Below are 16,168 nucleotides of genomic sequence, written 5' to 3'. Positions count from 1 at the left end.
CGAGGAGGATGGGCGCCGCTATAGATACCTAGTCAGTCGATGAGTTCCAAATGATTATTCTATTTTGAAGCCCTTCTGCATGCCGGTGTAATCCAAGTTCGGCCAGCCACACTGAGTTATCCAATCGCCCATGGTGGTTAGGGCCGGTGTCTCGCTCTAGAACCATCGAGCGTAAAACGAACGCTTGCCATGTCTGGCGGATATCGAATGCCATAACATGCCGTGTCCCTGATCTCCACGGTCAGTCATGCTATCAGACGTATTACTTGCTGGTCTCGTACCTCAAATGATTACAAGACATGGTGGGCGACTCTTGATGGCGACCCCTGTGCCGCCATAATAAGGCATGTTGCTCACCGGACTCCCTAGGCCAAGAGGAATCAAGGATGAAATGCATAGCCTCACGCCTGGGCTCGATAACGGAGGCGGAGTTTACCCTGGGAAAGACCGTCCCATAAGAAGCTCATAATAGGCCCGTTGCTCGGCTTCGGTACCAAGGGAAGGGTCGAAATCAGGGTCGTGGGGCTCCGGGATGGGTTCCGGGTTGGACCCCATGCTGTAGAAATCGGCGATTGTCTCATCTGGCGCAAAACCGAGCGACGCCAGCGTCTCCGAGGCTCGTGTAGCGCTGGTACAGCCGTTAGATTGTGATCTTGAATAGGGGAGAACAAAAGACCGGGGATTCTCCTACGACTGCGCTGCATCTTTAGCAACGAGATCCGAGAGCAAATCTCTGGGTTGAAAGTGCGACTCAAGAGATGGTGGCAGCTTCGGGTCCGGGGCAACACCGCTCGACACGGACTGACTCCTTTGGCTGGCAGGTCGCTGCGAGAGTCTCTTGGCGGGCCTTGTAATAACGGAGGGCGTGTCATCTCCGGCGTCTTCATCTTCGGCATCTTGTGACGGAACTATCGCACTGCCGTCCAACGGGGCCTGTCCTGGAGTGCTACCGTTGTAGCCAAAGAAGGCTCGGAAGACAGAGCTCTGCTGCCATTTGGTGATCAAGGCATCCTGCTGATTCGAGTCCTTGATCGAGGCGATGATGGCCTTGCCGCCGTTAGCGCGCAAATGGCCCTCGATCAGGGCGTCGAGGCCCGGAATGGCGCCGAGGACGGCGCCCCAGGCAGCCGCACTCTCTCTGAAGGTGTTGAGAGCAGTGCGGTAGCCTTTCTGCGGGCCACGCCTCTTAGTCGGGCGGAGGTACAAGCACGGCTTGTTGTGCTTGGTGCACACACTGCATTTCGGCTTACCGTTGTCGCACGGCTGGTGGTTGACGTGGCAGAAGTCGCAACTGCGAGACGAGTGAGAAACCAGAACATAGACGGCACAGTTCTCGCGACTCAACGCTTACGCCCTTGACGCTTTTTTTCTCTTCCGGGGGTTGACAGGTGCCTCACCTCCGGCGTCCGCCCCGGTGTCGCTGGCTGGAGGAGCTGGAGCCGAATTCCCCGGTGAGGCGTTACCCGCTGCTGAGCGTGAAGCTTGGAATCGCGCCAATTCACCGCAAATTTCCGCCGCATTTTCCTCCATATCGAATTGAGCCAGTGAAGCCCCCGAAGACTAGCTACAGATCTCCGTATCAAACGAGAAGGCGTGGAAATGTATTCGGTTGATGCAACTTGAGTTGGAAACGGGGTGAAAATGCAAATGCTACGAACTGCACGGAATGTGGGGCCGGGCTATGACCGGGAGTGAAAGTTACGATGATACACTACAGGGTGAATGTGGGGGAATTTAACCCATGATGCGTAATACCTGTAAACTTGCATACCGCTCGAAACGCTTGTGAACGTCACAGCCTGAACGTCAAACGATTGAATATAGTCTGGAACTTAGCATGTCACACACAGCATGTATAGCTACGAGCAGCGTCCTGACAACTGAGACAAACAGGGCCGGCCAAGCTCCTCAGATCGGCCACACGCTTAACGCCCCGTAGCGGAGAGACCCGCTGCGCCGAGTCCCGGAACTCGACCCACATCCAGCGCTTTATCTCGGTGGGGTCTCGGACGGCAGACGGGATCGACGCCAGGGTCTACATTTTCCCGCTGCATCAATCCCGACAAATATGCCGAATGATTCGACATCAGTTAAAGGCAGGAGAAACTCTCGGGTCGGCCACTCACTGACGTTACAACGGCGTGCAGTCATTTTGAATAATTGACAAGCAACCGCCCATGCCGTCTTCAATCGCGGTTATGTCCGTTGTTCCTCTCGACGCGACCTGACGCTGACGGCTCAAGACGCGCCCGAACTCCATTCCCTTTCGGCCTGCATGCCAGACCGGGGATTCACAAACCACGACGACGACATCGGTCTGCGTGCCGTAGCATTCGGCACGTGTACCCGAACCATCATGGCCTCGCCCAAAAATGAGCGAGTCTTTGAGCCCAATGCGTCCATTGTGCTTATCGGTTGCCGCGGGGCTGGGAAGCGCACCTTGGGTTTCATGGGCGCCCTTCACCTCCGGCGACGTCTGGTGACAGAGGACCATTACTTCGAGAAGCTCACGGGCTTGACCCGGGGCCAGTACCTTGCCAGGCACGGCAGGGAGCACTTCGCTCGCCAGAACATCGATGTATTCAAGCGGATGCTCGACAACAACCGGACAGGGTGCATTATCGAGTGTGGCATGAGCAGTCTCAGCGCCGAGGCCCAGGATGCCCTCCGGGCCTACTTGACGACGCACCCGGTAGTGTATGTCCACCGCGAGAAGGAGCAGATCTCAAGGTTGATGGATGCCGCCGATGCCAAGCAATTGCTGGACGCCGATGCCAACCACAGGACTTGCTCAAACTACGAATATTACAACCTGTATGACCCTTCCAACCCCACCGCCGCTTCGGGGACAGTTTCCGGAACGGGCACGCCGATCATAAACGGCAGACGACCGGGACCATCAAAACTCCTCCACGCCCAAGCAGATTTCACGAGGTTTCTTGACATCATTACAGGACGCGGCGCAACCAAAGCATGGTTGGAGAGTCCCTTCTCCGTTGCTGCAATCCCCCCAGAGTTCCGCTCTCACTCTTACGCCCTGCGGCTCCGGCTGTCATATCTGATGGACATGGACCTGGAATGGGAGGACTTCGAGGCAAGGGCAGACTGCATCGAGCTGATCATCGACCATTGGCCCAACGACCTCCTCAATGTTGTCGCAAGACAGGTCGCTCTGATCAGGAGGAAGCTGGGCGTACCCATCATCTACCATGTCGAGGAGGACCCTCGCGGGGAGCGACGGAGGCCACCGGAGGAGAAGCAGGTCATGGACGCCGAGCTGTTGGAATTGGGTCTCCGGCTTGGCGTGGACTATGTCAGCGTTGACCTGCAGCGCGACGCCGCCTTGGTGGATCGCGTGTTGCGGCGCCGTGGACGATCCAAGGTCATCGGGAACTACTGGTACATGGGTTTTGGGGCGCCCGCGTGGCAGGACGAAAGGCAGCTCGAGAACTATAAGCGGGCCCAGGCTCTAGGTTGCGATGTGATCCGGATGGTACGGTTCTGCACCAACGACAGCCCAGTTGAATTCTTGGAGACGTTCAAAAGGCGCTTAGAACAAGAAGTCCCGGACCCCAAGCCGCCGCTTGTGGCATACGACTTCTCCGTCCTCGGCGTAAGGACACCTCTACAGACTAAGATTCTGGCCCCGGTAAAACACCCAGATATGGAAAACGAGCGGGACCACCTCGCAACCGTATCAACCGCCGGCCAGTCCTTCGAACTCCTCTTCCGCCAATTCCTCCTTGATCCTCTCCAGTTCTACGTCCTCGGCTCCAACGTCTCCTATTCCCTCTCCCCAGCCATGCACAGCGCAGCGTACGACTTCTCATACATGCCGCACACCTTCCAAGCCGTCACCTGCTCCACGCTCGACGGCCTCAACCAGATTTGCTCATCCGACTCCTTCGGCGGTGCCTGTCTCACCGCCCCATTCAAAGTCGCCATCATGCCCTGTCTCAAAGTGAAAAGTCACCACGCCACCGCCATCGGGGCTGTTAATGTCCTACTCCCCCTGCGCGGTCGCACGAGCGCCATTCTCGATCACGCAAACTCGCGCAACAAGGCTGGGCCGGCTCGAGACTTCTTTGGCGACAATACCGACTGGAGCTCCATCATGACCTGCATCAGGCGAACCATCAGCCCGCGCAACCACGTGCAGCCGTCCAAGACAACGGGCCTGGTGATCGGCGCGGGTGGCATGGCGCGGGCCGCCATCTACGCGCTGTATCAGCTCGGCTGCCGCAACATCTTCATCTACAACCGCACCGTGAGCAACGCTGCGGCGGTCGCGAGGCACTTCAATCAGTGGGCCGCCACCCAAACGCAGGCTGTGCCAACGGCGGCGGCGACAAACGGCGGCAGCCCGCAGAGGAATGGCACGCCGCCGCCACCTTCGGCACGCGAGATATGCCGCGTCCTCCCTTCGCTGTCCAGCCCATGGCCGCAGGACTACCAGCTGCCCACCATGGTGGTCTCCTGTGTCCCCGCCACCAGCATGGACGGCAACCCGCCAGCCGATTTCGTCATGCCCCTGGATTGGTTGCGTAGTCCCACGGGAGGTGTCGTCGTTGAGGTACCTAAACCCTCCCTTTTGTCACACGGATATCCCCTATTTCTCTAGTATGGTTATTGACATGTTTCTACAGCTGGCCTACGAACCCCTGATTACCCCCCTCGTTGCGCAGATGCGCGCCGTCCGCGACAACATGTGTCCGTCCTGGGTGGTGGTGGGCGGGCTGGAAGTGGTGGCCGAGATGGCCATCGAGGCATTTGAGCTTATGACGGGCCGCATGGCGCCGAAACGGCTTATGAAGGAGGTCTGTCGGAAGACGTGGGAGGGCCAGCAACAGCAGTAGCAGCAGCAGCACCACGGGGATTTGGATACTGCCCGTGTGGGCTAAACCCATTGACCGGGTCGTGATTATTCGCGCACTACGTCTTGGAGAAGTATATACCAGATCAGAAGTCTTTGTTGAAACGCAGCCTCGCGCAGGAACTCAGAAAGCTTATTTCAACCAGAGAGATGACTACGCGTGGATTGTATGCCGTACTCCAGCGCTCCCTGCTCTGTTTACTCCACAAGTGCCATGCTGTCCCCGACCTAACCCGCCAACCCGGATACTCCTCCATCTAAACCGACCGCCCTCATACCCGCCAACCCCCGGCTCGGGTTCCCCAACCCCAGTCACTCCTTCGGTATCCACCTGCCCTACCCCCCCATTCTCGCCCTCTCATCAGATTCCTCCTGACGGAAACGTAACCACCGTCCCGCCGCGACGATACGCCCAGCCACCCACTTCAGATCCCACCCGAGCCTCTCCAGCTCCCCCAACTCGGCCACGTTCAGCATCTCATACTCCCTCCCCTCCCGCTGTGCCCGCCAGACGTAGTGCGCCAGGTCAGTCAGACACGCGCGTACGAGCGCCGTCGTCCCACGTTCGCGCGCACCGGGGTCGCTCGCCACAATCACCTCGCCGCGGCCGCCCGCCCAGATGCGCAGCACGGTTGCCAATTCTGGGGTGTAAGGCCAGTGTCCGTCCGGGTGTTGCAGGTTGCAGAGCGCTACGATGAGGGTAATGCGGTTTTTTGGGGGGAGGATGTCCGGCTCCGGTCCCAGGTCTGGTTCAAAGGGTTCACTTTGCTGTCTTGTTGGAAGAGCGGGTGCTAAGGGGGAGGAGTGTTGTGGCTCTGGAAAGAGTTTGGGCAGTGGTGGGAGCTGTACCAAACAGCAGAGGGTCAGAAGCTCGGTTGGGTGAGCAATGCGGAGTCCCGGGAGGAAGACACGTACTTGGGGCGGAAGAGTAGAGACTGGAGTCGCTGCGGGAGAATTCAGCGAGTCTTTTGGTTGTTTTTCTTGTTCTTGTTGTTGGGCTGCTTGTTTCAGCAGGCCGCGGTTGAACACTCCTACGAGGAGAAGGTCGAAGAATCTGCTCATCGGTCTCTCGGTCAGTATCGCTTGAATGGGTGGCCATGGTATATGTATGGCATACATGCTCAGAGAGGACATGGCACATCCACCCCTGGTCCATGACAGCAGAGGCTGATTGGGGCCTTCGCAGCTATCTTCGTATCTCACGCTACGAGCAAAGTAGTACAATGCGCCACACCCTAGCCCGATACATACTACAAGCCAGGAGTTGACAATATAGATGTGGTAGGAGCGGGCTTTTGCCCGGGTCGCATAGCAATACACGCTAAGTAGGCAATGTAGACTGGCCTGTTTTAGCCTTAGTTAATTTGCTTATGCTCCTGGCCGGAATCAAGGGTCGTTGAGTTACGGTGACAACGGCGAGGACAAAGGGAGCTGTCCGGATGCCAAAGACATAAACTGACGCATAAATGGAGACAGCAGCGAAGGGGGTTTGGACAAGCAGGAGAAGGCCAGATACATTCGGGATCACCACTCCCTTCGGAAAAGTCATATCGAAAAGCTGACTCTCATGGCAATAGCGCCGCCATCATAACATGGAGAATCGTCGTCATTTTACCCAAAGCATAGCGGGAAGTTGTTTTCACAACCCGAGGAACGGAGAAGCAGATACCTAAATTATGGGACGAAGTTGTTTGATTGGAACATCCTTCTGCGTAAGTTTTGAGCCGTGATCTAGACTTTCTTCTCTGCGACTGCCTGACTCGTTGACGGCGTGGACCGGGGCACAAGTCGACATACGTAACAGAGTATGGCAGGCGAGGAGCCCGCACCGAAAAAGATCGTTGTGAGAAAATGGTCGCGGGCAGCGAGGGACACCGTTTTTGATAGGGCGCTAGGAAGACGCACGAGTAAGACATGCATTCTGGGAGTGGAGAGGGGTATATGAGAGGGAGAGCCTTATTAGTCTGGCGCATTCGTTCAAAGATTTCCAGAATGATGTCTGGAGACTCGACGCTCAGATATCTGTGTCCAGGAAATGAGGGGTTCCAGGTTAGTATTGCCTATGGCTGACGACCTAAAGCAGTTGCCAGGAGTTGTCGAAGAGAGGAACACACCATCTGCGCGGCCGAATAACGTACCTTAACTATTAGTACTAGGTAGTATGGAGTAGGCATTGTTGGCCATATATAGGGGATACAGCTTCTTACTGCTGCGAGAGTGCTCACCGTGAAAAGCGATGTAACTTGAAGTTTCGCCGTCAAGCCATAGTGTGCATGGCGCGGAGGGTGTAATAACTGGCCAGACTCGTTTCTTACTGAAAGATGTCGTTTGTTACGTATTGGTACTGAAGTGTTATGCGATACCTAGTAACGTGTATTATATGGTCAAAACTCAAGACTCTTACCGCCCCAGGCTAGGTAATCACATACGATACGGTCACCACAATATGCCAACCTCCAAGTTGGCGGCCTCATAATTCCGGCGACAGGGTCCGTGATGGACGACGGAGAGCCACAATGTCTTTTGCCCGGCCGCCACCCTAGAATGGCAGATTCACATCTGTTGTTATTGTGTGATTGGCTCAACACCGAGGGGATCCCGGCCTCTGAAGGCCTCTAGCGCAGCAACAGAGGCCGGGAAGCATGCACCTTGGCGGTGCAGTGTAGCTGCTGCGCCACCGTTGAGCAGTGAGGGAACCCATAGACCGCTTGCGACATCAACTCTCCGCCGGACTTGACAGACCGCTCCATGCGAACTGGCAGCAGCAGCAAGTTTATCCTAACATCGTTTATGAGACCAGGTTCGGCTTGCTCGAGGCCAGCGGCATTAGTAAGGTCAATCAGCCTCTGCAGACTGCCGCCTGTTCCATCCAATTGTACATACTGTACTCGGTGATTGACGGCGGAATTGCCGGCTTTACGCCTGGAGCTCTATCAAGCAGCCCCCGCGGTCCAACCCGGAACGGAGACCGGGAACAGCATCTCACACACAAGGCAGGGTACGCCGGGTCGGCACACGTATCCACTGCGGCAGCCGTCAAAAGGCCGCCAGACACCATGGACAACACAGAGCACGCCGAGTCGCAGGAGAAGGCACGGCTCCGGCAGCATTTGCAGTCGCAAGAGCAGTCTCCGCTGCCGTCGCCGTCTCTCAGCCGCAGCCCAGCATCGGGGAGCAACACGGTGCCCATGAGCGAGGAAGAGCTGCACCCACGGGTCGACAGCCACCATTCCCCGGTTCCCGGACCCGTCCACAACCCCCAGTCCTCCACGCCGCCCCCTTACTCAGGCCCGACTAGCCCAGCCCAGGAGCCGCTCCCCGACCTAGAATCCCAGAGCGGCGGATCCAAACCTCCACCGCGGCACGCGGGGCTTCCCGCCCTGGACTACCGCCTGTACAAGCCGCCGCTCTTCGAGCTCTCCCAGGACAAAACCACCATCAAGACGTCGGCCGCACACCTCTCCGCCAACGCCGACGCTCTCGTCGCTCTCATCCGGCAACAAGCCACGATACCGCCCAAACCACAGATCCACATCGTCGGGCGGCGCGGCAGCAGCCACCCCAGCAGCGGCCGCGTCGACTTCTCGGTTAAGCTCAACCTCCTGCCGCTGCTGGTGCCGGACGACGCGCGCCAGCGGATGGACTACCTGCGGTGCGTGGGGCCGGGCGAGGTGGCGCTGCGCGGCGGCACCAAGCCGGCGACGCAGCCGGACGTGGAAGGCGACGGCGGCGGGCTGGAGGCGTGGGCGGCAAGGTTCGTCGCCGACACGGCGAGCGTCAAGGCCTTTGCGCTGGAGCGGGTCGTCGTCAACCTCGACGGGAACTGGCTCGAGGGCCAGATCCGCGCGCTGGTGGCCGGCATGCGCTATCCGGGCACGCTGAATGTGTCATTCCCGGTCACGCACTCCCGCGTGGTGGTGCAGAGCCCGGATCGGGTGAATAAGTTCCTCACGAGTGTCGCGGGCTTCTTTGCGGGGAAGAGGAAGTACGAGGTGGTTAAGTCGGTGTGGCCGTTTGCGACAATGCCCAGGGGCGCAGAGGTGGGGATAGGCGGGAGGAGGTGTGCGGTGCAGAGCGAAGAGATGTGGTGGAAGGAATGGAGGGAGCCGATTCGTTATGGTGAGCTTCGGTCCTTTTTTTTTTTCTTTTGCTTTCGTGTGTCGCGAGATTTGGAGACAAGATTGGATGGCTGACATAGGTGTACCGTGTACGCATACAGCAATTGCGAACAAACGACACGGCTGGGTCACAAATGAAGATAAGCTGGAGCTTCTGATGGAGGGGCTGCCATCAGGGGCCCCTCCGGATGTGGATTGGGGTCCTCCAGACTATTCTTCTTAGATTTGTGCCATCCCGCGTCATCTCCGCTATCTTTCCATGGATTTGTTCTTGGTGTCGGTCAGGCTAGGATATTCAGCGATGGAGTTGGCGGTTCAGCAAACAAGAGCTCCTTGTATGGTATGGTATGGTATGGTGGCTACCGTAAATGACTCGGATACCTCAGGTAGGTAATGTACGGTACCGTAATTAACCGAATGTATTTACACTCTACTGACATAGGTGGTTGACAACCCGACCCCACCAAGTTAGCCCAACTCAACTCACCCTCCAGGTTACTACCTATGTACTTACAGCACTGGCATGGCATGTAAGTGTTTTTATTTAATAAGCGGTGCATCATCTGAAGTCAACACTCACGTTTCTATGTTCTCTTTCCTGTTGGCAGGGACAAAATGGAGTCCAAACATCCCATCTTGTATATTGGTGAGTCACCCGGAGAAGCGTCGTAAGGATCGCCACTGCCGTTATGACACGATTGACACCCCACCGAACCTTAACCCTGCGGACCCGGGGGATCAAGTTGAAGAGGCCTCGTGGAGGGATCATACTCGGAACCCGTACAGAAGAGAACGCTCTTATTGATGTTCAGCTTTGATTTATATTTCAAATTGCCATCGTTCACCGTCAGCCTTTCTTTTGCCTCGAGGAGCCGAGCTCGCGTTTTGCCACTCACACGCACACTCATTTTGTGACGCACTTGACGGCCATCTCTTCCCATTACCCGACATCAATACACTATTAGTATATACTAGTACCAAACGGAGATCAAACGCATCTCCTAGGTTAGGGTCACCATGGCGCAGCCCTCAGAACAAGCAGCAGCCTCACGCACAGCCTTCTCGCTCAACTCGCACGACACAGCGCTGGCCCTGATTCCGCCACGGCACCTCTGGCCGCGCATCGACCGCCTCCGCGCGCTTTACGATAAGGCCTACCCCCGCTGGCCACCCCATATCAACCTGGTGTATCCGTTTGTGCGGCCCGAGGCGCTGGCTGATGCTGTGGATCGGATTGCCTCTGCGCTGGCAGGGTCACGCTCTGGCAAGGAGGCGGTAAAGGTGTGCTTAGATCGCGCCGGTATTTTCCACCACCCAAAGAAGGGGAGTAATACCATCTATCTGGGCAGTGATGGGGCGGAGGAGGAGGAGGGGTTGTGCAGGTTGCGGAAGGAGATGATAGGGTCGTTGGGAGTGGTCGATGCCGATACTGGGTACACGGCGCATCTGACGGTGGCGCAGAGCGAGGATGCCAATTCCTCGGCGCACAAGTTTCTGGTGGAAAAGGTGAGATCGGTGCCCAAGGTGAACTGGACTGCTGCGGAGCTGGCTGTGCTGGTGAGGGAGCGGACTGGGCACGGACAGAGCGTGATGCGACTGTGGGGGGCGATCGTGCTTGCCGATGGGAGCGTGGAAAAGGGGGTCGGGTTGGGGACGTTCTATGAGCAGTCCGGTGTGAAAAGGGAGGATGGAGAGGAGGGCGAGGAAGAAGAAAACGAAGGCGTGGCGGAGAAGGACCAGCTCCAGAGCGGTCTGGCCTCCTATTACTTTGACGAGGAAACCCTGCGATGGATGCCGTTTAGGCCTTCGACGCTGGACGCAGACGAGGAAGAGCGGAAAACTCTGGCGGTGGCAAGCTACAACGTCCTGGCCGAGTTCCACTGGCCGCCCTCGGAGACACGGTACCCCCTGCTTGTCAAGAACATACTGGCCGAGAGCGCGGCAGCAGATGTGTTAGTGCTGCAGGAGGTCACGGACGGCTTCCTGTCGTACCTCCTCGCCGACGACGGGATCCGGGACGCATACCCCTACTGCTCACACGGGCCACCGGATCAGGACGACATTGAGCCGCTGCCAGACTACCTCAACATAGTCGTGCTGAGCAAGATGGCCTTCGACTGGGAGTACGTCTCATTTCACCGGAAACACAAGGGCGCAGTCGTAGCGCGCTTCGCGGCCCTCGGCCGGTCCGAGGGCGCCAAGATTCCGCCCGTCATCCTTGCGGCCATCCACCTGAGCCATGGCCTCACCGACGGCGCTGTCGCGGCCAAGAAGGCGGACATCAAGCGGATCACCGGCTATCTGTCCCAGACATATCCCGGACACCCCTGGATTCTGGCGGGCGACTTCAACGTCGCAACGTCTTGTGCCACGGTCGCCGCAGCTCTCAAGAAGAAAGCCATCTCGGAGTTGACAGTTAGTCATCTGTCCGGCCTCGACAAGCTGTTCGCCGAGGCGAAGCTGGACGACGCGTGGGCAGCAGCGGCACCGGCAGAAGGTAGAGACAGCTCCGCCGATGTTGACGACGGCGAACGGGGTGCTACTTGGGACCCAACAGTGAACGGCGCAGCGGCCGCCATGGCTGGTAGCAACGGCTACATGCGGCCCCAGCGGTACGATCGGATCCTCGTTCGCGGTGAAGGCCTCTTCGAGATCTCCAAGTTCAACATGTTTGGCTCCTTGACCGAGAAGCTGGACGACGCTGGCTCCGAAGTGTTTGCCAGCGACCACTGGGGCATCCGATGCACCATGGATATCAGGAGTCTTGGTGGCAACGTCTGCGAGCCTTCTGAGGAGATTGCCGGCCTCGTTGTGCCCGTCCAACTCCAAAGGGCTCCGGAGCATCTGGCGGGCGCGGGGAGTCTGGCGCAGTCTCTGGGCGAACTAGGCGTTATTCCAGGCGTCGAAGAGATCGCCAAGCGGAAGGAGGCACTCAACCTGCTGAGGGACGTCATTCTCGACACACCCACACCCTACACAGCAGCAGAAACAAGGTCGCAGCCCACAGTGGTAGTGGTCCCTGTTGGATCATACGCTCTCGACGTCTGGACATCGTCCTCGGACATGGATGTGCTGTGCATCGGCCCCTTCAGCTCCAACACTTTCTTTGCCCTGGCGTCCCAGCGGCTCCGCAGGGCCGCCGCCCAGGGCAGCAAGATCAGGATGCTCCGCAGAGTCCGGGCTAATACCGGCACCATGCTCGAGATCGAGGTACACGGCATCAAGGTGGACCTGCAGTACTGCCCAGCTGCCACCGTCGCCGAGCGCTGGCCCGATGTCCTCCGTGCACCGCCCTCTGACCCGGTCTGGTCCCTCTCGGCCCAGACACTCTCCAAGCTCAAAGCGATCCGGGACATCGACTACCTCCGCCGCTCCGTCCCGGACCTTGCCACCTTCCGGGCCGCCCACCGCGCCATCAAGACATGGGCGCGGTCCCGCGGACTCTACTCGGCCCGCTTTGGCTTCCTCAGCGGAATCCAGATCTCCATCCTGCTCGCGCGCGTGCACAAGCTCATCACGCGGGACGAGTCCGGCGCCTGCTCCGCCGAAGACCTGGTCGCCACCTTCTTTGCACACTACGCCGTGTTCCCCTGGGCCAGCAAACCCGCCTTCGACCCTTTCTTCCACCGCCACCACCTCGCCTACACCCGCAGCCCGCGCGAGCCGCTCGCCATACTAGGCTTCTTCCCCCCGTCGCTGAACACCGCCGTGGCGGCATCTATGCCCTCGACTAAAGCCCTCGCTCATGAACTCCGCCTTGCCGCTGACGCACTCTTATCGCCGTCGTCGTCCTCTTCTTCCTCTTCTTCTCCTTGTCCTTGTCCTTCGTGGTCAACCTTCCTCTCCTCGCCAACCGCCACCCACAACTTCCTGACCGCGCACAGGTCCTACATCCGCATCGACATCCAATACTGGGGCCTATCCCTGGGTCGAGGCGCGCAGCTGCTCGGCTGGCTGGAGTCGCGCTGTGTCGGGCTGCTCGTGGACCTGCATCGACGAGCACCAGGGTTGGATGCGAGGATGTGGCCTGCTCGGTTCCGATTTGTTGAGCATCCTAACCACGACAACCAAGAGGATGATGTGCGCGGGGGAGGAGGAGTGGAACGGGGAGAAGGGGGAGAAGGAGGGGAAGGCGAAGCGAGGGACTTTAGGGGCTGTTATCTCATTGGCCTGGCCAAGGCCGATCCGGATATGGGCAAGGAAGAGCTGCAGCTTGCGCTCGGGGCGCTGCAGGGCGTGTTGGCCAGGTTCGAGACGCAGATGCGTGCCGACGAGCGGTATTTTGATGCACGGAGCTGTTGGCTGAGCGCAGCGGTGGTGAACAAGGGGGAGCTAGGAGAGTTGGAGGTCGACCAGCGCGAGTGGGGGGAGTATACACCGGGAGAGGAGGAAGAAGAAGAAGAGGACGAGGAAGAAGAGGCCGGGGCTGGGGCCGAGGCTGGAAAGGAGCTGGGCCAAGGTTCGGCGGCCGAGGGCTCCGAGGAAGACGAATCGTGGCCCAAAAGAGATAAAGGTAAAAAGAAAGGCGCCGCTGGTAGACGGCAGATTGCCACGGTCGATCTCCGCGCCGACAAGACGAAAAGGTTCCGCACCGCTGCCGACGTGATGAACCGGATCCGGTGGGACCCGCAGCTCGATAGCAGCGACTACGTGATCGGCTACGAGGACCGGTTCGCCGGCGCGCAGGAGAAGGCGCTAGAGGCGTGGAAGAGCGAGCAGACAGACGAGGAATTCATACCGCAGCATCGGATCCTTTACTTCCGGCGGAAGAGCGATGGGAGGAAGATCTGGGATCGGCGGACAAGATGGGATGAGCTGTTTGGTGGCAATGCGGCCTGAAGATAAGGCATGCCGGTTGATACTAGTTGACAATAGGTACTCGTAAGATAAGTGGTCCGGTCCGTTGAGACGCAATAATATGGGGTATCAATTTCCATCGTCGCTATCTACCGCAGCGGCCGTGACAGCGTATGCCTCTTGCTGCCTCCTCTCCTCTTGTGCCACTGCATACTCCATCTCCCACCAACTGGGTACATTCTCCAGCTTACTCCTCCAGTCACCGGGTATCCTGGCAAATCCTCTGACCAGATCGTCAACCGTTTTCTTGGTGTCCTTCGGGGGCTCCGCCGGAACATCTACCTTGGCCAGTTCCATCGGAGGCTTTCGCCCCAGCAAGGCCCATAACCTCTTTTCTTCGTGGTAGGATGCCTTGGCATCCACGGCGTCGGCATACGCCTCATGGGCCCTCTCGGCCCGTATCCGTTTCCTCAGGGCGTTGCGCGCAGTGGAGGTTTCCGGGTACTCGAGCGCAGAGTGGTGAAGGATCTCATTCATCTCGCGCTGGATGGCTTCCTTCTCCGCTTCGTCCTCAACAGGGCTCTCTTCGTACTCGGTGTCATACTGCGTCCCGGCCCCGAGTTCGATCGAGCCACTGTCGGAATCAGGAAGCGCCGCCAGGTCGTCCCTGATTTCCGCGTCGTCCCCCGATGAGTCGGCCTCGTCGTCAGAGGCCGTGTCTTCTTCAACGCTGTCCGGCTCAAGGCCGAGCGCCCTCTCCACCTCGTCATATGACATCGGCTCGCGCTCCTCTCGCTGGCCCACCCAGTCGGGCACATCCTGACCCTGATCCTCATCCCCATGTATATCCAGCCTCAGCCGCCTGGCACACCTTGCCCAGAACCCACGACGATTCATAGACAGCCCCAGCGACAAGGCCGCCGCCTCAACGTCCTGCCTCCGCACCCTCCTGCGCACCCTCACGTCCTGCCTGCTCTTCGCCCTCACCCTAGACTCGGCTACGAATATCGTCGCAGCAACCAGCCTCCGCGTGATCTCAAGGGCGATCGCATAGAAATCCTCCAGCGCCGTCGCTCGCACGGCAGGCTTCTCCTCGCCCACGCTCGCCCAGTTGTACTCCTCCACGGTGGAATTCATAAACACCCGCTCGCTCAGCCACAGCCAATTCCCCGCCTTCAACAACCCCAAAACCGCCTCCATCCCCTCGGGCGGGTCGCGCTCCACCTCCCTCCAGTTCCGCTTCCCAATCAACCAATGGTCCCCGCCACCCCACCGCTTCCTCTCGGCCCTCTCCTCATACGCCTCCTGCCGAAGCGACACAGCATCGGCCGCCTCCTCCAGCGCCGCACAGCATGCCTGGCTGAGCTCCACGGCAGCAGGCATCTCGGCCGGCGTGAGCGTCGCCTTGTCAGCGCCCCGCCCGCCCCCTTTCCGGCGCGCCGTTTCCGCCCTCAGCAGCGCCAGATACGCCCGCACCTCGAGCTCCCCCTTCGTCGCGACACGCTCCGCGATACCCTTTGCATTGTCCGCCCCGAGCCGGCCGAGGGCTTCGAAGAAGAGCGTCTTCTCGGCTTCGCTCCAGCAAGTGAGGCCTACCTGTGACGATTCCAGGTTTGTGGGCTTGGAGCTATTGCAGTTGATGTCGCCGTCGTCAGGGAATGCTGTTGTTGTTGTTGTTGTGAAATGTGATGCGGCGTCGAGGATGTCGTCGTTGAGCAGCGCGAGATAGGCGTGGCTGAAGGCCGCGGTCTTGTGTCGTTTGAAGGGGCGCGATGGGGAGGCCGCTCTGGAGAGTAGTGCTGGTGTTGTTGCTGCTGCTGGGTCGGGCGTTGGCGAGCGGGAGCGTTTGCGCGGGTGAGGGGGGTGGCGGTGGCGGTGGGTGGAGGGCCGAGAAAGGGGTTGGGTTGGGGTCGGAGGGACGGTGCTGTAGGGGGAGAAGAAGGGGAGTTCTGACAGATGTTGCCGCAATGGCTCTCGTTCCCTTTTATGCGGTGTTGATGGACTGGGCTCGTCTTGAGTGTTTGGTGCTGCTTTTAGTGAGCCCCGGGGGTCCAAGGGGGTGGCAGCGTCTCCTTCTGGGGATGCGAGGGAGCGGCTGTACTGGCTGGCAGCTGAGGAACTTGAATTGCGCCGTGATGGGATTCCGTCGAGATCAATACTGTCAACCTCGCCTCCCCCATGCTTAGAGGATTGCTCTCCATCGTCGCTACCATCATCGGCGTGATCATCGTTCGTGTGACTGGTATTGGCATCGTCTGCGGCCTCCCCATCCTCACTTTCGGGAATTTCTTCTGATTGCGGTCTTGCCGGTTGTTGGTTTGGCTGCAATTGCCTGATTACCATGGACACCGAATCTTTCAGGCGCCTGGTGTCCTGCACG

General features: G+C 58.9%; 5 protein-coding genes across 5 annotated transcripts; 3 read left to right on the top strand and 2 right to left on the bottom strand.

The window, feature by feature from the left end:
• Positions 1 to 349: 349 nt before the first annotated feature.
• On the bottom strand, positions 350 to 1,642 carry B0T15DRAFT_149616 (uncharacterized protein). The gene is made up of 3 exons (XM_062861973.1): positions 1,352 to 1,642; positions 692 to 1,291; positions 350 to 628 (listed from the first exon to the last, which is right to left on the bottom strand). Exons 1-3 carry the CDS (start codon positions 1,528 to 1,530, stop codon positions 433 to 435), a joined length of 975 nt encoding a protein of 324 aa, XP_062722452.1. The 5' UTR covers positions 1,531 to 1,642; the 3' UTR covers positions 350 to 432.
• A 714-nt stretch (positions 1,643 to 2,356) lies between these two features.
• B0T15DRAFT_394979 (uncharacterized protein) lies at positions 2,357 to 4,856 on the top strand (the record flags this gene model as incomplete). The annotated part of the gene is made up of 2 exons (XM_062864759.1): positions 2,357 to 4,573; positions 4,647 to 4,856. The coding sequence occupies 2 exons, from the start codon at positions 2,357 to 2,359 to the stop codon at positions 4,854 to 4,856; spliced, it is 2,427 nt and encodes an 808-aa protein (XP_062722451.1).
• A 3,073-nt stretch (positions 4,857 to 7,929) lies between these two features.
• Positions 7,930 to 9,214, top strand: B0T15DRAFT_483962 (uncharacterized protein; the record flags this gene model as incomplete). Its single annotated transcript, XM_062866196.1, has 2 exons — positions 7,930 to 8,992; positions 9,093 to 9,214. The coding sequence occupies 2 exons, from the start codon at positions 7,930 to 7,932 to the stop codon at positions 9,212 to 9,214; spliced, it is 1,185 nt and encodes a 394-aa protein (XP_062722450.1).
• A 794-nt stretch (positions 9,215 to 10,008) lies between these two features.
• Positions 10,009 to 13,830, top strand: B0T15DRAFT_483961 (2'-5' RNA ligase superfamily-domain-containing protein; the record flags this gene model as incomplete). The annotated part of the gene is made up of 2 exons (XM_062866195.1): positions 10,009 to 13,025; positions 13,143 to 13,830. 2 exons carry the CDS (start codon positions 10,009 to 10,011, stop codon positions 13,828 to 13,830), a joined length of 3,705 nt encoding a protein of 1,234 aa, XP_062722449.1.
• An 85-nt stretch (positions 13,831 to 13,915) lies between these two features.
• On the bottom strand, positions 13,916 to 15,631 carry B0T15DRAFT_527910 (uncharacterized protein; the record flags this gene model as incomplete). Its single annotated transcript, XM_062869001.1, has 1 exon — positions 13,916 to 15,631. Exon 1 carries the CDS (start codon positions 15,169 to 15,171, stop codon positions 13,918 to 13,920), a length of 1,254 nt encoding a protein of 417 aa, XP_062722448.1. The 5' UTR covers positions 15,172 to 15,631.
• Between the last annotated feature and the right edge of the window lie 537 nt (positions 15,632 to 16,168).

This window comes from Chaetomium strumarium, assembly GCF_033439665.1.
Source record: "Chaetomium strumarium strain CBS 333.67 chromosome Unknown B0T15scaffold_3, whole genome shotgun sequence".
NCBI classification, from domain to species: domain Eukaryota; kingdom Fungi; phylum Ascomycota; class Sordariomycetes; order Sordariales; family Chaetomiaceae; genus Chaetomium; species Chaetomium strumarium.
This window is presented reverse-complemented; position numbering and strand designations above follow the sequence as displayed.

Bases quoted from the DNA above. Each gene is read 5' to 3' on its own strand.
- B0T15DRAFT_149616 (XM_062861973.1), bottom strand. From the start codon at position 1,530: ATGGAGGAAAATGCGGCGGAAATTTGCGGTGAATTGGCGCGATTCCAA. The intron at 1,292-1,351 runs GTAAGCGTTGAG...CTCGTCTCGCAG, and splicing joins AGAAAAAAAGCGTCAAGGGC to TTGCGACTTCTGCCACGTCA. The intron at 629-691 runs GTAGGAGAATCC...CGGCTGTACCAG, and splicing joins GCTAAAGATGCAGCGCAGTC to CGCTACACGAGCCTCGGAGA.